The sequence below is a fragment of the Clinocottus analis genome, unplaced genomic scaffold (assembly GCF_023055335.1).
Source record: "Clinocottus analis isolate CAN_PGR_092001 unplaced genomic scaffold, fCliAna1.0.p SCAF_11, whole genome shotgun sequence".
Taxonomy (NCBI): domain Eukaryota; kingdom Metazoa; phylum Chordata; class Actinopteri; order Perciformes; family Cottidae; genus Clinocottus; species Clinocottus analis.
In genome coordinates, this window is record NW_027175832.1 from 1,811,011 (window position 1) to 1,838,819 (window position 27,809).

The following is a 27,809-nucleotide window of genomic DNA, read 5'->3' on the forward strand; positions in this document are numbered from 1 at the left end:
TAATCTCAAGGGGAGCATATTTTACTGTTATTAAATCAAATGCATCTTAAAATGTGACTTATAAATGGGTGGCAACCTGCATTACACTGGAAGGTGTCAGTTATAAGCGGACACACACGAGGCAGGAGAGACCTCAGAGTGTGTGTGTGAACCTCTAACCTCTCAGACTGACACTCGCAGGCCTGGTCCACGAGGGCAGATGCGTTATAAATTACGTGCACGGGACAACCACACAGAAAAATCACTGAGCATATTGCACTGAGCTGTACATGACGACGTTGTGAGGCACTCTGTACCATCCAACACACCTCACGCGCCTGCAGGGACTGAACCTCCCCGCCGCACACAGATAACGCCAGAGAATACATTAAAACCCTGCATCCTGAGCCAGCGTGTATTTGCTTCTATCCAGCAACACACAATTGTTACTCTGACACTTCCTTTCTCTGCAGAGGGAACATCCAACGATCCCCATTTCCCTGTCTCTCTGTGTCGCTATTACCAAGCCGTGTAGCCCATCTCATGCAGTTTCCGCAGGAGAATCTGAGTCATGTCAAAGGTGGTGAAGCTGATCCCCACTGCCATGGGCCCCTTGACCCAGTTCATACTGAGACCTTTGTAAAGTCCCCGGATGAACCCTTCCTCAGCCACGATCTCCTTCATGGTGCCCAGGATGGTGCTGTACGTGTGACCCGTGACTCCGGCGGTCTGCATGCGGCGTCGCACCACGTCCAGGGGGTAAGACGCCGACTGGCCGAGGATTCCCGCGCAGGCTCCAAACGCCATGCGCTCGTACGAGTAGGGCTGTGAGCGCCCGCTGTGCTCTGCACCGGAGAGGAGGATGTGGAGAAGTTTGATATTAAATATACTTGGGCTGGGGGGCAACTGAATCAGCGTCAGACAGAAATTTGCATGAAAAAAAGGGGCCGTGGACAACTACATAGCGACATGTAGACATGCACGCGGTCACCGTTACCTGCATGGACTTTCTTCAGTGTCTCGTAGGTAAAGAAGCTGAGACCAGCGTAGGGAATCACGCCCAGAATGGTGGGAGTGAAGCCTCGAAACAATGTCTTCAGGCCCTCTTCTCGGGATATCCGCACAAACACATGCAGGATGTTACTGTACCTAAAAGATAAAACATATTAGCATGAAACATGGTGAGAAGATCTGACACCATTTACTGCACTTGTTCCAAAGTTGTACTACCCAATGTTATGTCTTTATGACTTGCTCTGCAATATGTTGGCTTTTGATAAGTCATCTAAATGTTCCATACTTCAAATTCGAGCACACACAACACACCCCCTTTGTGTTGCTTTTTCAGGGTGTATATGTGTGTTGAACATCCACTGATTGGGTGCCTATTGGTAGTTAAAGATGATCTTACATTTCCTTAGGTGTTACAGCCATCCGAGCTCGCACCATGTCCAGAGGATAGGTCACCGTGGACGCCGTGATGCCCGCCAAGGACCCGGCCAATAACCGTGGAAGTGGAGGAAGGACGCTGGAACGCCGAGAAACACAAAGCGTGCGTTAGCCTTCCAGATTTTAGTTTTACTCCACAAGACAAAGACGATCTGTCAAGATGAAAGTAATTAAATGAGCCAACTGACCCGAGTAGTGGGTCTCCTGTATAAACACTTACTTCCCCTGAAAGCCATAGTAGCCTCCCAATAGTCCCTTGTACTGCTCGTGTGCACAAAACTGGATGGCAGCGTACGGGATGACTCGCACCATGGTGGCAGAGTTGCCCCTCCACAGACTGAGGAAGCCATTCTGCAGGTAGGTGCGGTAGATCAACCTGTAGGCCTCCTGAAATGTAGTGCGCACATCAACACATGCTCGTGATCGATTATTACATTTTTGCCTTTAAACTTGTTCCTTTGAAATAACTTGTCAACAAATGTGTTACGAAATGATTATCGCATGAAATGTGTATTCAAGTTCATTTTAACTGTGAATTAAACTTTAAACTTGTGGCTGCAACATGGTACTTTAACTGCAACAGGTGTGAAATATCTTGTTATGAATGAGAATCAATTAAATTATTTTTATTTAGTAAAGCCCAAAATCACAATCACAGCCAAGAAATTGACATTAAAAAAGTAATCAACCTTACCTTAGCAGAGAATCTTGCTGAAGACACTAGAAATCCAAAACATATGTGCAATGTAAATGTCCAGTGTGTCTATAAGTCACTCATTTTCTAATATTCTCATTGATATAAATATATTACAAACACACCATTAGTTCCAGATATAATTCCAAGGCATTCATGTGCGTCATTTCCAATTTAAAAACACTTTCCTCTTTAAGGTCAGGCGAGAATTCGACTTGCCTTGGAAGATGATTTTAGTCCTGTCCAATGGGGCGACAGCTGTCTTGGCCAGCGCCCCGGCTAAAGCCCCCGAGAAGAGCGAGTTAAGGACAGACCGGGTAAGCTCGGGGTCCTGCACAGTAACGGAGGAATCATATTCAGGGTCATCGACAGCGAAAGAATAAATCCTGTAAAAAAACTGATTCCTCATGTGATGAAAGTTGTGTTTGAGATGCTGTTGATCATTAACTTGTAAGGACAAAAGAGCACATCGGAAAAATAACGAGTTCCCAAAACATAACAAATTAGTAGATGAACCCAAAGACAAGAGAAGAAGCCATGAAGGTCCTGAGCTCGGCCTCATTCTCACCTCTTTCAAATAATGCAATACAGCAGAGCAACAAGCAGAGAATTCCATTTAAATAAAAGGCAGTACACAGATAAAATACAGACACTGAAGTAGCATTCGGATGCAACAATAATCCTGCCATACTTTGGTCATTGCTCACGTGGATGTTTTTCTAAAAGCATTGAAGGAAGGATCATGTCTATAAATGTCACCTCATAGCTACTTTCTGACGGACTGGAGGGATCCAGCGGCGGCACTTCTCCCTGCGCGAGTGTTGCCCGTCGTTCCTGAACGCCACTCCCCATCCCCAAGGACTATGCACGGCTGTCACTGGGTGGGCTCATGAAGTCAACCACTGCAGGAGGGGCACGAACACCAGGTGCTGCTACAGAGGACAGAAAAATAGGTCAGTTTTAGGTAAGTTTAAATATAAACAATTGACAAGATATGTTGGTGGTTAAGCTTCATAATGCTGCACTTGCTGTAAGTACCAACTAGTTCAAGTCGAGACATGTTTATTTTTTAAATTTGGAGGCACAGAAATCTAATATAGTTTCAGCTTTCTTTGCTCTCCCGCTGCTGAGTAAAGAAGTGTCTTGTTATCATGAGACAACTGACATCTCTGTTATCAAGAAACTGTAAAGACAACACCCAACGAGAGTAAACGCTTACCTCAAAACATAATTCAGTTACATACTACCACACAGTTAAGGCTGTATAAAGACGCTGAGCTAAGTCAAGGTCCAGTAAGTTAAACCCATAAATATCTCTTGAAGGTCAAAGTTGAGGATTTGTAGGTGAAAGGTGTCTGTCTGAACAATACAAGTATACAACAGGCCATTTTGTCTCCCCACATGTTTGACACTCTTACCATAGAGACTCAGATGAGATGAACTTTAGAGAGAACCTCATCTGAAGCAATCTCACCTTTTCTACAATGAGCTAATCATTTTACTGGACAAATCACCTATTCATGCAACCTTCAACCCCCACCGGCTCATATTACACACTGCGCACAATGAACAGCCAAGCATTGCTCAAACCACTTTAAATGACAACTTTAAAGTGTGTATCCAGTATACAGTATGTAAATGTCGATTATTTAAAATACCGCTCACATTGTATACACAGCAATGGAAACGTAGAGCCACCCTTGTGTATAAACAGTGTATATTCAAACACAGTACATACATAAATACACAGCAGTGTCTTCCCGTGTGTGGACAGTGGGACTGCATTGTGTGTTTGTCTACCTTCTGGCGTTTTGTGTTACGTTAGGCAATAGACCTTTAACAGCGTTGTATCCCGTATGCCACTATTTTCCTCGGCATATACAATATTGTTTTCAGATTAGTTGGGTGACTATTTGCACTTGCATAACTGCAATGACAGGTGTGGTTACAATCCATACTCGTTTTTCCAGAATTAGATCCACCAAATAAATAAATCTCTCTGGCTGGTCCACTCAGCCACTATTGTCGAAACTTGCCAGCTTTACGACACAACAACCTGTCAGAAGTTACAAAGTCACATTTTTTACCTTACAGGTCAGCTTTCTGATGCTTTGGTGCCAGCGGGTTCTTCGGAAGCGGTTACCAAGTTAGCTAGCTGTTAGCTTCCTGCTACATTACCGCAGCTGTTTCTCTGCTCGACACTGTTGTGAGAGTAGAATAGTGCGCGTGTAACTTCCTAAAAAAATCTCCTAGCGTTGACGTCACTGCCTTTTACATATTTCTCACACGCGTTAGCTCTGAAGTGACTTTAACTGACGAGCATCGTCCACGCTGAGTTACTTCTGTCGTTACTACCGTGACAGCGTCGAGACATCGGATTCTGACAAGGACGAGCACAGTGGAATTCTGGGAAATGGAGTTTGTAAGAGATGGGGCATTTTTGGATAGGTCGGTTCGAGGGGCGTGAACAGGAGACGCTTGGCAACAAACTGGCTCAGTGTAATTTCTCCTCAGTTACTTCTTGTCCGTGAAGTTGTTAGTTTTTAATTTTATTATATAGAAAATAACAAACATGAAATTCAATCATTTTGATCTACATGTATGATCTATAATTTATAAGACATTAAATACATGTTAAAATGTGTCGATGACAACATTGGAAAGGAATTTGCACCGAATAGTGCAGTTCAATTATTTGCATAGAAGCAAATACACATATTTATATTTACCCATTGCACAAAACATACACATTCAACTAATTACATAACTGTGAAACATATGTACAATTTGGCAAAATAACATTTGTGAACAAATTTATAATAGCAAACAAAACATTTTCAACAATACTACAACTACTTTTTGGTAAAAAAAAAAATTAAATAAAAAAAGGACTGAAAAACTTTATCAACCTCAGCAAAGCACAGTGTGGGACCAGCTTTTTCCAAATGTAACAACAACAAAAAAGTCTATCTGGGTGGATGTATCCACTACCATAGCATTTGGTGACGGCTGTCCTCGACTTTCAGTTGGTGAGGCTGCCATGTTTGCCGGTCCACAGCTCTCTGAGCTCCACCTCGCATCCCAGATCTCTGAGGGCTGCTTTACCCACATCACCACATTCTTTATGGGTCTTCAATGCCTGGATTATGAGGTCCTCGACTCCCATCTCCAAGATTGGTTTGCTTAACTCACTCATACGTCCAACCAGATTTCTCATAACCATACACGCCTGTTTCTGTTGATAAAGAAGTAAAACAGGGACATAGAGAGTTGTCAGACTATCAGAGGAACAGTTTTTTAAGTAAGCATAGTCATTAATATTCGTGACTTCATATCACCTGCACATTGACTACATCTTTGTGTGTCTTCATGGCCTGCACAGCCGCCAAGACACCTCCATGTTCCATGATGACTTTGCAGTTGTTGGGTTTTCGCAAGGCAAGGACCGAGAGGCATGCACAGCCGTGCTCACACACCTACAGCAGGATGGGAATACAATTTTTTCATAACTCAACTTGATTGTTATCCAAAAAAATAAATTAAAAACAACCAATATTGAAGTTTGTATATCAAATAAAAAAGGTAAATACTACCTATTCACAATCAATTATTGTGTAGGTATAATATTAAACTCACAGCAGAGTTGTTCATGTGTTTGTTCATGGCAATTACAATGAGCTCGACTCCTCCAGATTCAACAACTGCATCTTTCACATCATCATTTCCTGCGACAGCTCGTATTGCACTAAGGACCTGCCGAACCAACTCCTGCAAGAAGAACATCAGTTCAGTGAGCTTAATAAAAAAATGGAAGTTGAATCTTGAATCGGTTTGTATCATAATCCCTTGTTGTTATGTTGGCTACCGGTTTCTCATAGCTGTCCGCAAGCAGCGTCATGATGAGCTTCAATCCTCCGAGATCACAGATATCTTGACAGAACTCATTCCTTACAGCCAGACGGGACAGAGTGGCACAGAGCTCACTCAGAACAGAAGTATTCTCAAAGTGAGCTGCGAGGGAGAGAAATAAATAATATTAATGAAATCAGACTCCGACTAAGAAAAAGACACAGTAGTTGAAGTTATCATACCAAACACCCACATAAACTAGGCATCAGCTGGCCTCACCTTTCGCAGCGTCAACTAAAATCTTCAGTCCATTGTGCTCAAGAACAATAATCTTGGCGTGTTCATGAGCATTCCCAAAAGTAACGCGGACATCATCGTCAAAGGTCATGAACCTCAGAGCTGCAGCGGCTTCCTTGACCAACTCAGCACATGCAACGTGTTGTGTAATGGCACCGGTCAGAAGAGGCAGGACGCCCCCTTTTACCAAATCCTGCCTGTTCTGTTCATGTTTCAAACAGCAGTGACGCACAGTGCAGATGGCTGCACGCATCACAGAGGTGTCTGCCTTATGCTCCTTAAGGACATTCAAAAGGAACTGCTGGCCCTCTGCATCTAGCAAGTCTGGCTGTCCATCTGTCAATGCAGCCAGAGCAAACAGTGCAGTCAACAGAGCTTCCTGCTCCTCCACACTCTTTTTGCAGTGAGAGAGGATGACGGGGTAGGCGTCTTTTTGGGCAGCCAGGTATCTCTGGGCAAATCCAAGTGAGCATAGCTCAGTGAAGCGTTTTATGGCAGAATCTTTTCCAGTACGGAGGAAATTCAACACCTGCATGGGGGAAAAAAAGACGTGAGATTTTGACACTTTTGCTGTCAGCAATCCCTGTTCACACAAAATAAATAACTTACCTGTAAGACCTCGTGTGTCGGCTCCTCTTGGTTGTCATCAGATGAGACAGCTGGGACAGCTTTTACTATACACTTGAGGTTCACACCTGCAGTCACACATTGAGGTTGATTGGGGTTAATGACACAAAATACCAAGCACAAAAAAGAAAATTTTAGAAAAGAACAATCCTAATTCAGTAAGCATGCAAAACTAAAACTAAGATGGGCAGTGCGTATAAGTGTGTTATCTGGTTAACTGCACACTTTGAAGGGGATGACAAAAATCTTAATGTATGAATATCAACCTTCCAAAGAGGATCATCTAAAAAAAAACTAAAAAAAAACACTGCAGCCAAACTCAACAATTATTCAAGTTAATTAGGAGATGAAAAATAAATTACCATTTTATACTTAAGCATCTTAAACTCAGCACAAAATGGTACAGTTATGTGTATATGTGGCAGTTTGTAAGTCCACTAAAAAGGGTTTTAATTCATCCACATGTTCAATGAACAGCTAAACATACTGATATCTAGCACTTAGTATGTTTTACGTGTCATTCTGAATCTGAAGTATATAGATCATAACAGGCGTGGCCTCATTTATTGCCAGTCACTGTTCTTTCTAGCTACGTTACCTTGAGAATTAAACTGCTCCACAGCCTCCCTCAATGCCTCGACAGGATCCATCTCAAACTCCTCCATGTTTTCCTTGACAGCAGCATCAAAGGTTTCCTGTGTGATCCTCCGCTTCTCCATGTTTGCCATTAATATCCACTCCCAAAATAAGTAATGTAACAACGGTGATGAGAAAGATAGCTAGCAATAGCTAAAGTTAGCCAATAGATGTTGTGTTTCTGTTTTTTTGTTTAAGACTGTTGGATCTTACAAAGTTACTGGCACATACAGATGTTGTAATGTAATGCTTGTTTCCCGCACTTAATACAAATATCGTCATAAATATCACGAGTCAAATCACTTAACTGCTATAACCGCCCAGTGATAAGCAGCGGGTGAACCGTACACCGCTGTCGATTTACGTAAATTGCGTAAGCGTTGTGTTCATTGAAAGCATGGACGTATTTACAGCGTTCAAAAGGGCGTGAATCGTGGGGAACGGTTTAGTGAATAGAAACTTTCTTAAAAGGTCCCACTCCTATATAGTCTCGGTCAGAACACACGCTGCAAAAACATTAGTTCCACCAATAGGCCGTTTCTCCTTAGTTTCACTTGAATAATTTCATGACCTTTATTTTTATCATGAGCCACTTTGTCCCGTAACAAAAACAGAAAAATGATCTGTCATATAGTTGTACAAACATGTACTTTTAAATGAAAGCTATTTCTGACAGTTTTCCCATTTTATTAATGAAATAACATCCCTGTGATAAACTCGGCAAACTCTTGTCTATTGGATGTAATATGAAATACCCTTTCGAAATAAATCTAGTCATTTGTGTTGCTGTTGTGTCACTAAAAGAGCTTGAATTACACGAACATGTAATATACTAATAAGTATGCTAGTTTTTAGATTAAAAAAAATACTCAGAACTCAACCTTATGAGATGTTCAACATAGTATTATACAACATTTAAATGATGTCTTACTTACTCAAATTGTCATCATTTTGACCTCCTACAAATATTGACTTATTAAGTCCACATTCTGAGATGTTCAGTCAGAGAAGGAGGATTAAAAAATATGATGGTCCTCCATAATAAACAAAACAAAACAAATAAACAACGGATCAGAACGTTTACTCACTTTGAGGCATGCAATTGTTGTCCTCTGCCACTAGAGGTCAGTGTTGTACCATCTACAAACAAGAATAGGACACACTGTACCTCAATACACACGCTATCAAAGACTGCCATAACGAGGTCAGAATGAGAATGTATCTTTATTTAATGATGCTGTAGCTACAAAATATAATTACACCAATGTCTTTCTCTTCTTCTGTCTTTTTTGTATCAAACAAAATGCAGAATTCCAGCACATCACAATCCTATACTTGAAACTACTTCAATGGCGCAGTTGGGCAGGTTTACTCCATCTGAGTCCCATCAAGGGAGTGTTTCTGTCCAGAAACTAGCCAAACAGCTGGCGGTCTTACAGGAGGTAATCATGTGTACACAATGTTGTCTACAAATGTTCATATCCTCTGATTGATGGGATTTTGTTATAATGTTGTGCATTAATTACATATCTGTCTTTACATAGGTTCTGATGCACTGTATTAGTTAGGATGCATTTGGAGATACAGTACACTATATATCTGCAATGAGCTTAATGTTGTGGAGTGGTATGTTTAATATGTACTTGATGGTTGGGTTGACAGCTGCATATAGTTTATTCACTAAAAAAGAAACAGACGGGGAATTAAAAACATGTTTAATTACATTTACCCTGGAACCAGCTGATCATTGTATGACTTGCTTCACATCTAATAGTATTATTTCATGTTTGTAATATATCAAAAGTGTACTTTAAACTTATTTTGGAACGTGATGTATCTAAAAAGTATTTGGATCATTTGTGGACATTGCAATTCAGTACCTTTTTTTGTTCTCATTTCCTGTTTTACTCAAGTCTTCCAGATGATGGCAGCATTATTCTCTAATTATACCTTATTAATTCAGTGTTGCTATCCATTATACCAGAAGCAGTTCTGTGCTGTTTACCTGTGAGATGACTGGTAAGACAGTTGATTTAGTAATGCTACTGGACTGTTGATTTATTAAGTGAAAGAGATGGGCTCCTGAGGCATGCAGCACATTAGAGGAAAGGGGGATTGTGTTGTCAGTATCACAATATATTCAAACCTCAATATCCTCCTTGGAAAACAAGACTTTTGCTGATTTAAAGATAACTCATATAGCCAAAGCACAATGTTACTGATTATTCAGGGTGACGTATTTGCCTTTCTATAAAAATGTTTGCAGTGCTTGTAAAACAATCCACAAAAAACAGTCTTAACTAAATATTATCGGACTTTGAACTGTTAAAGCAATTACATTTACTTAATGTGATGAATCTGAAAGCATGTGATATTACATTGTTTAAAACCGGTATTAATTTGCCCTATTATGTAGGGTTTGTTTTTATTTTACTGAAAATATCCAACATGCAATTGCGACAGCATGAAAGTAAACACACACCAAACACACACCACGTGTTGATTCGTGTATCCTAAAAATATCATATTAAGAAATTAAAGACCGGTGCATTGTATATTTATAAGTAGAAACATGAGGTTCTGCAGCCCATCGGTATTCAATGGAGCTCCTCCGAGACCTCATGCATCTTTCCCCCCAACACAAATGCATATTTTTAAACATAATACCATCACGTGATACTACATGCATCTCTTCTCATATGCCCTCGTGCCCGCAGCTGTCAGGAAATCATCCTTCTCCGAAATCAAGAGGTTTAATGAGAAGTGAAAACTTTTGGACGGTGACGCTCGAGGTGTATCGGACGCAGCTGAACGAGCCATTTCCTGCCAAATAGTGAGCCCGTCTAATCGTGACTGCAGCAGCTACTTCCTGCATTGTTACAGTCCTTAATGAGGATTAAGTTGACGCTGTCATTTTGAAACGGGCGGCCATTAGGCCTCCTCCACAAGGAGAGACTCTGGATGCTGATCTTACCCGTGTTTGGTTTCAGAGCTGATCTCTTCACCAGGTCAGGACCTGCAGCCTGAGTCTGTCCTGTCAACAGGCAACATATGGGCCTCTTTATATATATATATATATTAAATCAACAACCCATTCACACATCATGTTCCTTATTTTGAGAATTTTTAACACTTGTGTAAAGCAATACAGCATAACTCTCATCATCACTGTTATGTAATAATTCTGAACGATGAGTAATAGTAATAAGTATATTTACACTTGTTAAATAAATGAGGTGGACAAAGAAACAGGACCGCCTGACAATATTATGTAATTCAGTAAAAAATCCCATTCAGCCTCAGAAAACGCTCTGACCTTTATTAAGCTGCAGAAACTCTGGGTTGTAGGCTGATTCGTTGTGTCATATTTTCAGGCATTTTTCCACCTCTGTACATTTATTAAAAGACACATTAACCTTTTTATTTACTCATGGCTGCAGGGCCGTAGTCAGGATTTTAAAAATACTGATGTTATGGGTCCTCCAAGAGCGCCCACACCAACATAGTCCTCGAAAAAGAGGAGCTCTCTAAAATGTCTCTAAATATATCTCAACATGAAGGATTACTTTCTGTTTGAGAGCCGACGTCAGGAATCATTTTCTCGAGGGGAAATAATCATTGTTTACATTTAGAACAGACATTCATGGTCCCCATGTGATTGAGCTTACTCTGGTCATGACGTGTCCTCTAGCGCCACCTTGAGATTGACATATTTGTTTTTTTATAAGCGAAATATCTTGACGTCACTGGATCAATAGCCATAATATTTTGTACAGAAAACCATGTTTTCCAGCAGATAGACAGGTTGAACTTCTCCCTCATCCACTAGTCTGTCGTAGTGTGAACTTCAGTAACTGACATAATCTTTTAATTGACCACATGTTAGCTTGCCTTGATCAGGGTCAACTCTTTGAAGTTGGGCCAGAAACCCTGCACTTTATGTAAACTCCCCTCAGGTTGCTTAACATCCTCCATGTCTTCAAGTGAAGCTTGCTCAAATTGTTTGGTACTTAAGTTAACTCTTGATGAGGAGACATCTTGTCCCTGGATCCACAGGAACAGTGACACTATTTACAGAATGAATCGTTCCCTGTAAACTCCAGAGTGTTGTTTACTTTTTGCTTTAGGTGGGGTGATTATCCGGATGGCCCCTTGGTGGAGATTTTATCACATTTATATGTGACAACTCGTAGCTTCAGTAGATGGAGTGGCAGGATGAAAGGACAGAAACAATCAGACTTGATGACACAGCATCAACTCTCTCTTGTCATTTAAAGAACAGCAACAAAGAACGCTGACAAAGCACTCAAACCAAACACACAAACACACACACACACCCCACACACACACACACACCTGTCAGAGAGAAGCAGCCCCCCTGCACACTTCAGTCTACTTCCATTACTTAGATCACAGTCTTTCATGTGTGTGTACATGTATGTGTGCTTTTCTATGGATGTCTGTGGATGACAGAGGATTTGTCCACTTCACAGTGATGCTTTGAAGCGATGCCATGACACGGGCAGCCAGCTGAACCCTCCTGCAACGCCAGACAAAGTAACGCTGCCCATATGTGCTCTTGACTTACATGTATGGATCTGACTGTTGGACGTGGCTATTAATCCCATCTGATCTTTTTAATCTCTGTGATGAAGTGAGATGTGTTTTGGGTTGATTTTTATATGGAGTCACATAGTTATACGTGATACTAGCATATAGGTCCTAGAGACGTGAGGTCATTATGTGATGCTGAGGTTGGGATAAGGACCCGCGTGTGATGCTGAAACAGGTCCCTGCTGAGAGCCTGCAGCATGAAGCTGAGGCGGCTGGTGTGAGACCACCATTTGAGATCGGGGGATACTAAGATGTTGCCGTTGCCAGACTTTTTATGGAAGAAGAAGTGTGCACTACATTGCATATTTAATAGTCATGCATGTTGTGCAGTTACACTTCCTTGCATGGCCCGATTCACCTGCATGGCTGCAAACATGTGATAACTCCAAACCCTCAGTGTGTAGCCTCAATGTGAAACTCACACATTGGACTATATCAGCCACAGGTTTGTCTCAGTTGTTGGTGGTCATTTGATTGAACACAACTTCATCCTCATTTTACTGCAGCCGGGTCTTCGCTGCTTAGTCCTGGTTCTGCTTCTCCCTTGCCTCCCTTGCCTGCAGCAGACCACTAGAGCCTGGGCCTCCAGCAGCAAGGTGTCGGTGTTGGCCGGACGAAGCTCTGCTCCTGGCCAGAGGAGGAGCTGCTGCAGGTTCAAGGCGGCAGTGAAGCTGCATATTGATCTCTTTAAGATTACAGAATAATAAAGAATCCACATTTGCTGTGTTTGTGCTTTGGTGCTGCAAGTTAAATAACTATTTTTTGCAGTAAATCAGATGACCAAAAATCCGCATGCAGCGAACACAAGACTTTTAAGCGCTCACTGGGGTTCTGGGACAATTGAATGGCCTCTTTGGCCCATTTAGCAAACCAGTCTTGTGCTGTTTACTATAAGAATTGACTTTGATCTACATGTTGCTTGATTGTCATAATGTTTCTGGTATAAGCAGGTCTGGGTGCTCATCATACAGGCAATACAGTGGTTTTGTATTGACCTGAAGTGGCTGGTTTCTGTATTTATGTGTTCAGTGTCAACTGTGATACTCATGTTTTGAGACAAATGCATGATGCCATCTCATTCTTGTGTGTGTGTCTGTGTGTGTGTGTAAGAGAGACAGTCTGAGTGAGTGACTGTGTTGGAGGGGATCTCTGTACTTGCTGGTAGTCATGGGTCAACGTGGCCCCTGACATGGGCGTGCTGCTTTGGCCCTTGGTGGTCAGTGGCTGACATGATGTGATTCGGTCGCCCTGGTATGCCGAGGTGCGCATGCCCACTAAGAGGACGCAGCGGCTCCATGTGTGTTGAGGCGCATTATTTGGCAACAGACGCGGCAGTGGGGAGGGCCGAAAAAAAAGAGGATATCCCCTGGATTTAAAAAAAAAGCAACGATTTATCGAGGTTAACTGCAGATTAAACATTCCTTGGTCGACCATCGGCGAAGAACGGGCGACGAAGCGACCGAGTAAGTTGACTGAGGTGAAGCCGAAGTTTTTTAGTGAGTGGATCTTTTATTCGGAGTCGTCGAGAGCAGCCAGGTTTTTCCTCCACCTATCTGTGACGATAAAGAAGCTGATGGGCTGTTGAAAAGTAACACTTCTCCGCAGAGCCAAAGGTTGAGCACCGGGGAGGAGATGGGGGGCTCGCGCCGCCAAAGATTATCTCGTACTACGTTTTCGTGCGCGTGCCAGCTCGTATATGTGATCCCTGGACTTGATTTCGTGCGGTAGAAGTCGCGAAATGAGGTGAGGATTAACAACGTTTCATCGCCAGCGGCTCCTCGCGGCACGCTCCGTCCTCGGGCCGCCGGTCGACGCAAATTCATGAGTTCCGACTCGGTTTTTTTTGTGGTTTTCTTCGGGAAGAGACACACAGGTAAACAGTCCTGGTGAGCCTCACACAGCCCTACTTTTTTGTTTTTTGTGTGACGGTAGTAGGATAAAAGTTTGCGCCCGCGTTTCAAGCGGATGGTTGCCCCCCCCCCCTCTCCTTGCATCGGGGTGCAGCCAGGTCAACGATCCGGGCTCGGTTCTGCTTGTGTGTGTGTGTGGGTCACGTTGACCCGCTCGGGCTGGAGGACTTTTCTCACTTTTCACTCGAAGTCTCTAAAAACAGCCGTTGACGTTCAGACGTGCTGCGTTGTACGTTGTGTGCTCGAGCTAAAGTGGCTCGGTGTTGTTGTTTTGTGTCGCTGTTAGCTCAGGTTAGCTCGCTAACTAATCGGCACGCTCGCCTCCTCTGAGGCGGTGTCAATAAAGAAAAGCCGGCTGGTTGCACATGTAGCGTGGGCTGGGTCTCGTTGTTAAAGGGCTGACTTTGGTCTGGTTGGGGAGCACCGGGTGTCGGGACGTTAATGGTGGACGTTGCTGCTCGCATTAAGCCCCTTTGGCACCAGTGTTGGTTCTGCTATCTGGTAGCTAATCTTCCTACTTCTCTCTCACAACCGTAGTCTTCCTCCTCTTAAAGCTGAACACACACACACACACACACACTGACACGCACCGCACACACGGTCTCACCCAGGCACTCACGCACTCACACACACACACTCACACACTGACACGTTTCTTTTCTAGCCATACGAGTGTGTTCCAGTATAATCTGTTTTGTACAAATGTGTCTATTGTATGTTTATTTGTGCGCATTTGGATAAAAGCTTTTCATATTTGGCCTAATTCATAAATATGACGGAAGCCGTTGAGCACCACATGCAGCATTTTTCATATTGTGTTATGAAGACTGCTGTTGGGGTTTACTTTATTTGTGCTAGTTCAAGACTTTCAAGTTTAGTTCCACTTTTGATGACATACTGGTTTCGAGTTAGATTTACTCCAGTGTTATGACACGTGTGATTGTGTATTCGCGTTCTCAGAGGCAACACTAATGTAGATACAACTTGAACTGCAGTATGCCAATATTAAGAAAAAGTAGAGAAATGCATGAATGGCTATACATTGTTTCATTAATTATTCATCTTATTGGTTAATGTTGAAGGTTTCAGATGTTATCTGGTGTTTTGTTTAGGGCTCCAAGTACAAACTGCTTTCAATATTGCTTAAAGTGCAGAATGTTTCACAAATTGAGTTTTGTTTATAAAATAATTTTAAAAAGTTTACCTGAGTCCAAGGTGACATCATGTTTTGTTTTAGTCCGGGCAAAACCCTCCACAATTCAAAAATTTTAAATTCAAAATTCACTATAGAAAAGTAAAAACAAACAGAAATATTTGGCAACTTTACATGAAACATTACTAAAACAATTGACTATCAAAGTTGTTTCTGATTTATAGTCCGTCAATCGATGAACTGTTGCAGCTCTACTTTTTGTCACATATGGTAAACCTCCGTATCAGTAATCAATGATCATTGTTTAAGCAGGACCTGTGCACAACAAAGCCACTTAAATCCAGGTACTGTGCGTGCCGTGTGGACTGAGGATGGTGTGGTGATCTGCTCTTAGGAGGCTTTATTGCCTCTTGTGGAGCTCTGGAATGAACAGTCAGTTGTTCATGTGAACAAAGCCCCTGTAAAGAGTTATCTGCATGTTAATCTGTTGCATACTTGCATTGTTTATAACCTGTCACCGTGAACAAAATACATGTCGCCTTTAGAGAAGGGGTTGACCAACGCTGGTTAGAAGAGTGGAGAACGCTTTGCTTTGTGCTCGTTGTTATGGCAGACAGGGTTGAAGTTGTATGTCCACTAGTTATATGGAATGACTGTATTCATGGTATTACAATTACAAGAGGAGCGAGTCAGAAAGGGTTTCAGAAAGTTTCAGTTTTGTTGTGTTCCAGAAGATCACACACAGTCGTGTCCATATTCCAGTTGTGTAATCGTCACTGTTCTGGAAAGGTTCGTCAGTTTACTATATTTTAAGCTGTTGCACATGACTGGAGGGGTCACAGGGCAGCTGTTTAGTCAAGCCTCCATGACTTCATCAAATGTATAGGCAGCACTGATTGCCTTTTACTGCCTACTTTATTGAGAAGTGGTGCTAGTTGCGGCATAAAGCGCTGACTTGTTCGGCGTTTGAAGTTATCCAATCCAGCAAACCAGTGATCTGCTCCAAAGCTAAACTGTTCAATTAAAGCCTACAGCTCCATTTAAAAATGATTGTATTGTTACTAGTGGATGTTTGCAGACCATCATCGCTATTGTTTTTTTTCTTTTTCTGACGGATGCAAACAGATATCTGATACAAATATTTTGCCGTTGCAACAGTTTCACAAAGTAGTGCGACTGCGTGGGTGCACAGTTTTCGGTAGATCCAGTGCAGAGTTGAAATCTGTTTTTACAGGTTAAATATTTGTCAGGGGTTAAATAAAACACTTAACACGTACTGTATGTGCAGCCATACTTTGATAATGGTTGAGAGTAAAGCTGCTGGCCAGAATGAAGGGTGATTGACTGACTGATGGTTGGCGTGATCTACGAGTGACAAGATAAATAACCACAAGAAAAGACACTCAGCAAAAAACAAGACGGTTGTAGTTAAACTGTGGGTTCGGCTGAGCGGCGCCCTGATAGAGGGAGCAATCTGATACCAGATTAACGTACGACTATTCTGCCTTGTGACAGCCACACTGGTCAAGACAAGTACATGCTGCAATAAGATATGATAGTTATCCATTTGATGAAATTACAATGCAGATGTATACTGTATGGTTATTTTTTTATTTACATGTAGTATTTGTTTGGTAATGCTCTTTGCACTCAAACATAAATCTTATTTCACTGGAGTTACTTTAACCAAGCTATTTTTTAAAGCGAATATCTCCTGATTCTGATTCAGCTAGTGTGCCGTTTGACAGAAATATCGTCCTCTCTTACAATGGAAGACCCGTAGGCATGCTGGAAAATGACAGGGAAATAATGTCCGAAATAAGTGCGAATGGAAAGCTATTTCTATGATACAAATGTAAGTTTGAAAGTGACAAATGAAGGCAACAAGCTTAAGGAGAGTAGAAGACATCACCGTGACCAAACGACGTACAATGTCGTCTTCACAGCGTCGTTACATGTTGTTCAAGGATTTCCATGTGTTTGTAATATGCATCCAGATTATAATGTCTGGCGAGATAATTCTGATAATCGTACCGTGAAACTTTCATAACAATACAGACTGTCTGATTGGAGAAGTATAATATTGAAATGGGCAGTTTAGCTCTTCATCCTGATGTGTGTGTGTGTGTGTGTTAGTGAACAGTCATTTTATTTGAATGTTAACTTTGTGCATAAACTGATTTAAAGTGGAATTTTTGCTTTCAGAGCCTTTGCGCTGCTTGCATATGATGTCAAACTCTTGGATGGGTGGGGATTTGATTCACCATGCAAGTGTGTGTACTGTATGTGTGTGTGTGAGCTTGATGGAAATGTGTGTAAACTGCTATGGAGATGAAATGTGAAACCCGTCAGCCATTCAGATCCGCTGTTATAAAGATAGGGTCAGTGTCTGTAAGAGGTTGAGGGTTTGTGTGTCTAACTTCTTCCCCCGGCATCGTTTCACAGCTGTATGCATCAAACAAAATAATGACATCACAACTCTCCTCAGCACACACACATTCACTCACATGCTGTGTAATGGCCGTCGTCGTGGAAGCATGGCGTCTTAAATCCAGTTTTAGCTTCTCTCGCTCAATCACACACACACACACACACACACATGCACATGTATATACACACACACACATACACACACAGGCCAACCGGTTTAGACCGGTTGTCAGGAAAAGTGCTTTGTGTCCCACTGAATCCTGGGAAGGGTCATGTCATGTGTGTCTCAGTGATGTCAGAGTATAAAAAACAAAAAACTTAAGTCAGCTCTCTGTTATCAGATGATTGCTCCGCATGCTCCATTGTGACTGTGTGTGTCGGCTGTATATGTACATCATAGATACACTGAGTATGCTTTATGATCTCCGCCATAACCACTCTGAGAACAGGAAAGGGAGGGGGTAGAAGTGTGTGTACGCTGTGTGTCACATAGAAGCAGTAGGTTGTGCAGGTTCATTTTAGTCCTTTTCCCCCTAAAAGTACTCGTAGCTTCCTGTTGTGTGTCGCTGAGCGGATTGAGGGCCTCAGACAGCATCGGCAGGACCGAGCCTCGACTCCATAATAGAAATACATGGATATGAATCAGGACATAAAACTGCGTTTCTGCATTGTAGTTGTCCAGTAAATGGTCGACGTCTGAGTTAATCTCTCATTGCCACTCGTGCTTTCTGTTTGGGATTCTGACCTTTAGCACAGGTCGTCTAATGCAGCAGGCCGTATGGGCACATGCATACATACACTGACTCAGCAGCTGAAGATAAACAGTCATACTGTCCCTTTTTTTTCAGTGTGTTGACCATCATACAATCATTTACTTTCATATGTGTTTCTTTTTCTGACAAACTCAGGTACAGGATACTGAGTATAGTATCCACATGCCACAGTATTGCAGTGTCTATCGGAGAAGCCCGGCTCTGGACAGGGTTAAGCAACATTTCTGAAGAAAGTATGATGCATCGACTCAAGGTCGACTGTGACTAAGTGGTTAGCATGCTCGTTTTTCAATCAGACGATCGTTGGTTCGAACCCCGACTCAAGACACTTGACCCCTAATTTCTCCTTGTTGCTGTGTCTACAGTGTATAGAGCATAAAAAAATGTTGCTTTGGATAAAACCGTCAGCTAAATGAAATGAAATGTACTCTCCAAGATTGCGGTGCACATGTTGAACCGTCCAGTCGCTGTCTGCTCTGAACAAGTGGAAGGAAAAAACGGGAAGGAAAATAGTTTGAGAGAGAAGTTTAAATCCGTCTTACATTCTCTCACCTGTCTAAATGCTGCTTCTCAGGTCCAAATAAAAGCTTGTGCACCAAGAGCGATGTTTTGTAGTTCTCACCGATTTGTTCCAGAGAACAATTCTCCCGTAGACACATTTATTTTGTCGTTGTCTATTATACATAACTGGCACTCTACATAGAACAGTGTGATGAGCCATTTTCAAAACCATGAAGGGAGACATTGACCGGTGTCTCCTCTCAGTGTCCCGCCCGACACTTCAGGGTGAAACGTGTGCCTGTGTGTACTTTGTGCGGGTGCACATCTGTGCGTGTGTCTCAGCTGTCAGAAAGAAACAAGCTGCCATCTCTGTCTCCGCTGCCGCTGTCAACATGTGGTGGGATTGGATTTGCTCTTCATGGGCCGGTAACGGTTCTGCTGCTCTTTGCTGTCTGACTCCAGGGATGAAAGGTTAAACACAAGTCCTTTTGAAATGATGTAAAAATATATTTCACTTGCACACATAAATAACTAAAATACTTGGATTCACGGGTTGTTATGAATATTTTACAGAATTCATGCTCCAGTAAATTTGGTATATTCCCCAAACCCCTCTTAACTCTGATTTTATTACAATGATGTCTTATATTGCGATCAGTTTAATGAGTTTTTGTTTGTACCTCTCGTTCAAAAGACAGTGAAGTCGAGGGATATTTAGATATTTCATTTCATTGTGAGTGCGTGCTGAGTCCTCTCATCTTCTCTTCTTTCTGTCTCTTTTAGTTTACAGACATTTGGATAATTGGATGTTGTGGAATTATACTTGAGCCAACATCTTGGTCATGTGACCTTCATAATGTTTTGTCTGGGGGACATTTTAGTCTCCCTGCGTCCCCAACAGCTGACTCAAGGTCAGTTTTGTCTGCTTAAATCCTGAATGATTCGGCCCACAGTCGAAACCACACTTTCACTCAAATTGATAATTATAATAATATTTAAATGATTTGTTGTTGTTATTGTTGTTTGTCAGATAATATCAACATTGTTTTTGAGCTTGAACCAAATGCATTCCCTGGAGGTTCCTTAGTTACTGAGCGCTATTTGAATAACCTTTTGATAATCTGTGACCATGTTTCTAAAAGAAATTACCAGTATAGCTCTGATCAGATGTGAAATCAATATGGGAACAAACTCGATTTCAAATCTTTTGGTAATACATTTTTGCATATGTATCCATACATATAATACAGTTATTTCTTTCTTTATCTGCAGGGGATGTCTGAGGAGGCTGTCCGCCGGACGCGCAGCCAGAAGAGGGCGCGGGAAAAGGATGCTGCTCCCCCGTCTGTAGAAACCTCCGATGCTGAAGATGAAAGCAAAAAGCCGAAGTTGGACCTTTCTGAACCCGCGACAGAGGAGCAAACTGCACCCGAACCCGTCTCTGCGCCGGCCCGGGAAGATCAGGGCCAGGCTGTGGTCGGACCAGAGCCCGAGAAGGAGCCGGAGCGAGAGCCGAGCCCGTCCCCGCCGTCTTTAGCGTCACCTTTGGCCTCTCAGCCAGCGATGGACGATCCGGAGTGGACCCAGAAACAAGAGACGACGGTAGAACCCAGCTCTGACAATCGGACTGACTGCAATGACGCAGCCGGCTCGGAGAGGACCGAGCCGGCTGCGGATGCGAGGAGCCAGGTGCAACCGGCAGAGTCAAAGGTGGCCAGCGGCGCGCCGGCTGCAGGGGAGGTGAAAGCCACCATTAAAGTGGAAGTCAAGACGGAAGAGCAGCCCATGGACATGAGCACCTCCAGAAGGTCTGTACATGAATATATTTATTATAGTACACTCTTTTCAGCTGGGACACCACATGACTTTATCTGGGGGAAGAAGTGATGATGTCAATGTGCAGGAAACTACATCTGTAGACGACAGAAATGCGTCTGGTTCAGATTGTTTTTGGCGGAGGAAATGTTCCTTAAGAGAGTGTTTTAAAAAAAAAGACATTAAATATTGAAAGTTACTTTTATGATACTGAATTACTGTGAGGATGGGAGGGAGAGGAGGGGCTCCTCCGAGCGGATGTTTAACTTTTATCTTTTAGTCAATCTCCATTTTCCCCCCCACGTTGCACCTGAACCCTAAAAACTCCCCTCGCACAAAATGAAGCCGTGTGTCACAAAACCGGTTTCAGCCGGTTGTTGCCATGGTTTCCACAGTGGAAGGAACAGCGAGGGCAGGGGGGAGGAGGAAAAGTGAGTGTGAGTCACGTGACGAGGACTTTGGGGGTCATGTGACTTTGGAAGAGTAGTGATTAATCCACAGGAAGTGATGATGGCGCTAAGCCCCAAGGAGAGACTAACACACACATACGCAGATATACAAGGAGGACAGCAAGAGGAGACAGGCGTCATAATTTACTGTGTTGACTCTAACGAATTCATAGAAATACATAATCTGTGTATTCACAAGACCAACCTTGAGTTTCAGAATAAGATTACTCATGATCTTTCGGGGTTTTTTGAATGCCACTTCTTGAATTTAGGTCATCTGCTTTCACATTCCCAGTTGCTTTAATTTCATACGCAGCCCAATACAGGTCACCCCCAAATGACTCAGACGACTATAATGTGCTGCCACAATATCCTGTTTCAGCAGGAAATACCGAGTGCAGCCGTTGCGTAGTGATGGAAAGAGACCTTAGTGGAGCTTGAGGTCCCGCCTTGTTATTTAGGACTGGTCTGTTGTTGGAGGAGCATCAACATGGAGATTAGCCGTGAAGACCATGTTTGGACTTTCTAGATCCTCGTGGAGTGGATTCACACAATGAGTGTAGTTGAGGAGCAGGTCTCTTTGACTTGGTTGCTAATGTTTGAGTCAGTTGAGGGGAAACTCTTAATCTGGCCTGAAACAGCCGTAAAATGTTCCCCACGTACAAAATGATAACATCTACATTGTTTTAATCCACATACATTTTTTTTTAATAAATTCTAGTGGCGATCCAAGAGTTATCAAAAATAACAAATATGTCTGTATGAGATAATTAAATCTAAATGTTAATGTCATTGTCCTGCTTGTATCCAGCAGTATGAAACGGGAGAAGAGCCCTCCATCACCTGAAGATGACGACGACGACGACGACGTCATCATCCTGTCAGATAACGACTCCCCGAGTCCTCCGATGAACGGCTTGAGCCACTTCAAGGAGCTGGACACCGACCTGCTCATGGTGAGAGACGCAAAGCTGGACTTTGACAACCTATTTTCTCACTGCCAAAGATTTAACCTTTTGGAAACCGTGCGTGAAAATCCTCCCGCGTCCATTTTAAGTCCCAGCATGCCCCATTCAGACAATCTTTTGGCATAAAATACGTAATTTTTACATTTTTTAACCGAACGACACAGATTTTTGACTGAAAATCCTTCCTAACAGGTCAAGGCTTTATTTTATTGTGATTTATGTTGCAGATTCCAATTCTTTAGGTCTTATTCTTTCCAAAAAGGTGTCTTATTGACCGCTCAAAGAGGCATTTTTGGGGAATCTGGCTCATATCATGCTGGATGTTCATACTTACGATCAAAATATCTTTTAAAAGGGATTTTTTTGCAGACATACATTTCTTTTCCAAGACTTTGCTGAACAAAGACATACAATAAACACAAGTATTGTAATTAATTTGGGGTTCTTACGACGACTCAAACAGGGAAAAAGGAGGTCTGGATCCAAAATAGTTCCACAGTTTTCAACTCTCTGTGTTTCATTGATACTCAGAGATTAGGGAGCTCATAAGTGTTCATTATCCCAGGATGCATTGGCAAGTTTAGGCTCCCAACGTCTCGTGTTTTATTTGCTTCATTTTGTGAATGATGTTGTTTTCTGTGGCGTGTAGAAGAGCAGCCCAGCAGAGAGGGAGTGCATCATCAAGCAGCTGAAGGAGGAGCTGAGGCTGGAGGAGGCCAAGCTGGTGCTGCTGAAGAAACTTCGACAGAGTCAGATACAGAAGGACACTCTGCAGAAGGTTACTACCCACATCAACACTGTTTCACACAAAGAGCCGCACATCCCCACAACACTGGCCTCCACTTCAGGCATCCTGTTTATTGTTTAATATTCATTTTCTTTTTCAGCCCACCGGTCTTTCTGGCTCCTCTGCTCCTCCTCCTCTCATTCGAGGAACCATTACAAGCAATAAAGGCACTCAGCAGGTTAATGCTCTTCTCTCTGACACATGTGCTGCGGTTGAATAGTCCAAATATTACGTCCTAGTGTCTTTTCCTGACCACTTTTCCTTGCCTTTAATTAAAAAAGTCTGGAGTTCAAAGGAAAGTTACGGAGAATTTATGAGGACTTAGGAAAATACAACAGCAGTGCACTGTCTAGATTCCTGTCCAAAATAGAACCACACCTCCTAAAAAGGATGTTTTTAACGTATCCATAGTGTACAATTAATGGTGCATTGCTTTAAATGTTGCCGTCACAAGGAATTGTTAGACAACATTGTCTCCAGCAGTGTACCCCATGCTAAAGGAGATGCTTTTTTTTTTTAAAAGGATCACCTTTCCTTCTCTTATCGTGGCTGCCACTTAAATACTTCTGGGTCATTTCACTCAGTTAGGAATTTTTCCAAGCAACAAAAAAAAAAGCCTATTGGACCTCAGCCACGCCTCCATCAGCATATCTGTGTGACGGCACCTGTGGGTGACCTGTTTCTGATGGTTTTTGCTCTCTGACTAGATTTTAACAGGCAGGAGTTCAGGCACAGTCATCCCTCCGCCGCTGGTGAGAGGAGGGCAGCAGATGTCGTCCAAACACGGCTCCCAGGTTATAATGCCTCCCCTGGTCCGAGGGGCACAGGTGAGTTAATGACGAGATGTTACCAACATTATGAATATGGGACAATATTAAAATGATAACGTTTCATTTGTCGGGTTCAGTGGTCGTCTGAGTCTTACCTTTTGTACTGCTTGTTAGTCACTCTGGAACAATTAGCGGAGAAATAACGACATTTAAACTCAGGACTCTTTGCGCCTTTCTCTCTCTGTGTGAACCCCTTTGCCTCGGTGCTTTTGATGCCCCGCCCCCTTGTCCTCCACCACCGTTGTCTGTGATGTCCCTCCGTGTCACCCTTCATTGTCCTGGTTAGCCCATCTCCGTATCTCCACAGCAGATTCAGGCTCTCCGCCAGCAGCAGCAGCAGCAGTTAGCTGCCTCCGGAGGCTCCGGCTCGGGGCCTCCTCCTCTGCTTTTGGGCACCAGGAACTCTGCCTCTGCGATCCACGGCCAGAGAGGCGTGGTCAACTCGGGCCTCGTCCGAATGGGCAGTAACGCTAACATGCTGGTCAGTATTTTACAGGTGCTGTCAAGCAATACAAAAGTATATTCTTGGTTAATATTTGGGAAAGGAAGCCAGGCTTTCCAGTAAAATGATTCCTCTCACATTAGAATTTGTGTTGCCAGTTACCCCCGTTTCTAAAATATCCGTTTGCAAAAGTCAAGAGTACATTCATGCATGGATCACAAGTGTTGTATGGGAAGCGGCGTACGCCTTTCAGGCCCCGTTTTGTGGAAACTCAACGATTTATAAATGAAGTCTTGATACAGGAACTCAGCAATTTCCACCATCAAGTCTCTAGATTTTACCTTCAACTCTGAAGAAATAGATGATTGAAGAATTCTGGCTATTTGACGTTCATTACGTCAGCGATGGAAGTAAACTCAGTGAGCGCTTAGCAACTGTCCAAGTGTGCCATTATGTTCCTTTATTGGTGCATCCTTTTTAGGTCATGAGAATGTTGTTGTATCATGAAATAATAACACCTGGTTCAATAAATGTCTGGTTTAGTAAGAGAGTTGAACTTCCACTGTATTTCAAACTAACATTAGCTTCTGTTAGACTTAGCCTTCTCCATCTCATTGAGGGTTTCTTAAACGTGATGATGGGGGCTGCTATCCATATTCTAAGCTAAATATGAATCTACAGTTGCTCTTGAGAAAAAAAACCCATTGGAACAATATCATTTTACCCTGATTAAAACTATTAGAAAAGCATAGCTACATACCACTAACGTTAGAAATCTTGGAAGCTTGCTTTGGTTTAACGTCCTTGTTAAATTCACAGGGTGCTTAAACCTCATTAAGTTAAGTACAGAATAAACATCCTGTAACAATACAAACATCCTGCAACAATACACATGGAGGTAAATACAATAATTTGTTTAGACCGACACCTTGTGGGTTCAACGGTTCACCAACAGGCACACGTCCTCCTGTCTGTGCTCGTTTTTTTTAAAGGCCTCGGCATCAAACTTGAAGAGCTCTTCCTCGGGAAACAGCGGCGTCTCTGTGGTTAGCGTGAACGACTCTCCGGCCAACCGCCAAGCTGCAGCTAAACTCGCCTTGAGGAAACAACTGGAGAAGACCCTTCTGGAGATCCCTCCGCCCAAGCCTCCTGCGCCAGAGTTTAACTTCCTGCCGTCCGCAGCCAACAATGAGTTCATCTACCTGGTGGGGCTGGAAGAAGTGGTCCAGAATCTGCTGGATACGATCCACAGAGGTGCGTTACTTTTCTTCTTTTTGTGAATGGTTTTTGTTGACATATTGTAGAATTACTCAGATCAACAGAAAAAGATGAAACTTTTTTTCCAGCTTCTAAATTGTGAAGATGTTTCTTTGTCATGTATAATAATAAACTCTATCTTTAGGTTTGGACTGCTGGTTGCACAACAAGCTTTTTTGTGATATCTCTTTGGGATGTAGTAAATTGTTTCGGCCATTTTTTTCAACTAATACAACTATTAATTGAGAAAATAATTGTCCCATTCATTGATTATGAAAGTAGTCATTCATTTCAACCCAAGATGTCAGGAAATTATGTTGGATCTATTCCAAACAGGCTTTAAATATTGTCCTTATGTAAGCAGGACATTCCCACTTTCATCCAGGATCTAAATGGCTGCTCACCTGTTTGTTTCTTATTACTTCTTTGACGCCATACAAGCGACTCGTTTCCGTTTACAACCAGTGCCTCTGGGTTTCCCATCTTTCCCATCCAGGAAAGACAGGCGTGCTGTCAAAGAACATTACCAGAGAGCCCCTCACCTGCACCCAATGCAAAACCGACTTCACCTGCCGCTGGAGGCAGGACAAGACGAAAGGCGGGGCTTTCCTCTGCGAACACTGCATGTCGTCCAGTCAGAAAAGGGTCTTGAAAGCCGAGCACACCAATAGGCTGAAAGCTGCGTTTGTCAAAGCGCTGCAGCAGGAGCAGGAAATAGAGCAGCGTATCTTTCAGCAGACGTCCTCACCAGTTTCCCACAGTAGCTCCTCATCCTCTTCGTCGATGAAAGCAGAGAGGGGTTTGTCTCAGCAGCTAAAGCAGGCTCACGCCAGAGCATCTTCCCTCCAGCACCTCCACCAGCCCAGTCGAGGAGCCAACATGGTTCACCATCACTCCATCAAGAAGGTTGGAATCCGTTCCAAAGAGAAGCATCGGTGCAGTCGAGGAAACGGTGACACCAACATCTCACCGAGGTTCTTCTCTCTCTCCTTAGAGCTCCCAGGGCCAGCTGTCCCATGGCGTCTCATCATTGGGGGTGAGGGGCGTCTCCCATTCCTTCTCCTCCTCCTCCCAGCTGCAGAGTGCAGTGGCGGCTGCAGCTTTGGTCAGCCGGCCAGGTAAGCACGCCCACGTTTTCCACCGCTCTGTCCAGAGTTCAAAGGTGAGCAGCAGCGGAATCGCCAGCGGCAGGAATATCAGCGGAGGTAGTGCCTCATCCACTGCATGGAAGAAGCAGAGCCACAGCAACACAGGTAGACTCTCATTAATACCAGCCCGCCCGCTGACATCGGCTGTCTTTAAATTCCTGTCTGGTCCAAAAGCAATCCTTGAACATCCTACGTCCAAATTCTTCTGGTGTTCGGACATCTTTACAACAAATTCTTGCCTTCTAGTATGATATCAAATAGTAGATAAAAAAAAGGAGGAACTGTTTTCGGACAAGGCAAATCCCACTTTTGAGTTCTCCCCCTGCAAGTGATCTCAATCTTCCTACTTTAGTCCCTCGGTTTTGTGGCGTGCTGTTTTTCCCTGGGTGTCACTAGTAAACTGTAGAGTAGACATTTCTGTCATGTTTCCTTTGTATCCGTCAGTCTGTGGTGACATGGGTTGCTAGATATTCAGGCGCTATGAAATTGTCCGGCCTTTTTTTTTCTCAGGCGTTTTTAAATGGCCGACGCGAAGCTCGCTCCTCACCCTGACGTGCCGCTCTGTTGCATGTTCACAGGAGTCACCATGGCGTACGTGAACCCCAGCCTGACGGGTCACAAGACGTCAGCCGCGGTCGACGCTCGTCAGAGGGAGTACCTGCTGGACATGATCCCCTCGCGCTCGTCGATCTCGCAGACCGCAAACACATGGAAATAATTCAAACAGTATGCTCGTACCACTTCGTTTTTGTCCAAGTTCCTCAATTCCAATAACATGGTCAACAGCGACCCCCGGAGGACTGTTAAGCAAATACAATCTCGCAAATTGAAAAAAAAAACCTTCCTTCCTTACTTTTGTATGATTGTTGTTTTAGTATTCTTATTTTCTGTTGTTTACTTTTGAGATTTGCTGTTCTTTGGTAATTGTTCAGAAGCTATTTAGATTTGATTGGGGCAAAGAAAGACATAATACTTGAAAGGATTCCCCCCTGGGTTCTTCTGTCCTCCAGACTTGGGTTGTGTGATAAGAGACACATGTGTACATTGAGTACTTTGATACAAAAATAATTTGAAAAAAAATCATAAAAAATTCAAATAAGTAATATGATCTGGTCTTATTAGCCCTTTTTGCCATGATGTGGGTCAAGCTGACCAAACCTTTTGACCCTTGAATGGTTGTCCTCAGAGCCAAGAGTTCACA

General features: G+C 43.0%; 3 protein-coding genes across 19 annotated transcripts; 1 reads left to right on the plus strand and 2 right to left on the minus strand.

The window, feature by feature from the left end:
- On the minus strand, positions 1-4,496 carry slc25a42 (solute carrier family 25 member 42). Of its 3 annotated transcripts, none has more exons than XM_068571703.1 (8): positions 4,210-4,496; positions 2,882-3,051; positions 2,342-2,453; positions 2,123-2,148; positions 1,649-1,815; positions 1,391-1,507; positions 977-1,128; positions 1-824 (listed from the first exon to the last, which is right to left on the minus strand). In XM_068571703.1, exons 2-8 carry the CDS (start codon positions 2,972-2,974, stop codon positions 499-501), a joined length of 993 nt encoding a protein of 330 aa, XP_068427804.1. In that variant the 5' UTR covers positions 2,975-3,051; positions 4,210-4,496; the 3' UTR covers positions 1-498. The 3 variants fall into 3 exon arrangements, with proteins under 3 accessions (XP_068427804.1, XP_068427803.1, XP_068427805.1); XM_068571702.1 differs by having other exon boundaries at positions 2,882-3,054; XM_068571704.1 differs by lacking the exon at positions 4,210-4,496 and having other exon boundaries at positions 2,882-3,079.
- LOC137782405 (transcriptional repressor p66-alpha-like) lies at positions 2,742-27,351 on the plus strand. 15 transcript variants are annotated; one of them, XM_068571699.1, is made up of 13 exons: positions 2,742-3,075; positions 8,841-8,973; positions 20,185-20,720; positions 21,988-22,132; positions 22,794-22,922; positions 23,032-23,109; positions 23,639-23,758; positions 24,069-24,242; positions 25,196-25,457; positions 25,957-26,366; positions 26,455-26,496; positions 26,614-26,713; positions 27,187-27,351. In XM_068571699.1, the coding sequence occupies exons 2-13, from the start codon at positions 8,881-8,883 to the stop codon at positions 27,324-27,326; spliced, it is 2,229 nt and encodes a 742-aa protein (XP_068427800.1). In that variant the 5' UTR covers positions 2,742-3,075; positions 8,841-8,880; the 3' UTR covers positions 27,327-27,351. The 15 variants fall into 15 exon arrangements, with proteins under 15 accessions (XP_068427800.1, XP_068427786.1, XP_068427785.1 ...); XM_068571685.1 differs by having other exon boundaries at positions 2,742-3,086; positions 26,455-26,713; XM_068571684.1 differs by having other exon boundaries at positions 26,455-26,713.
- armc6 (armadillo repeat containing 6) lies at positions 4,656-7,890 on the minus strand. Its single transcript, XM_068571701.1, has 7 exons — positions 7,494-7,890; positions 6,878-6,963; positions 6,251-6,797; positions 5,988-6,133; positions 5,759-5,890; positions 5,461-5,598; positions 4,656-5,357 (listed from the first exon to the last, which is right to left on the minus strand). Exons 1-7 carry the CDS (start codon positions 7,621-7,623, stop codon positions 5,145-5,147), a joined length of 1,392 nt encoding a protein of 463 aa, XP_068427802.1. The 5' UTR covers positions 7,624-7,890; the 3' UTR covers positions 4,656-5,144.
- Positions 27,352-27,809: the final 458 nt, after the last annotated feature.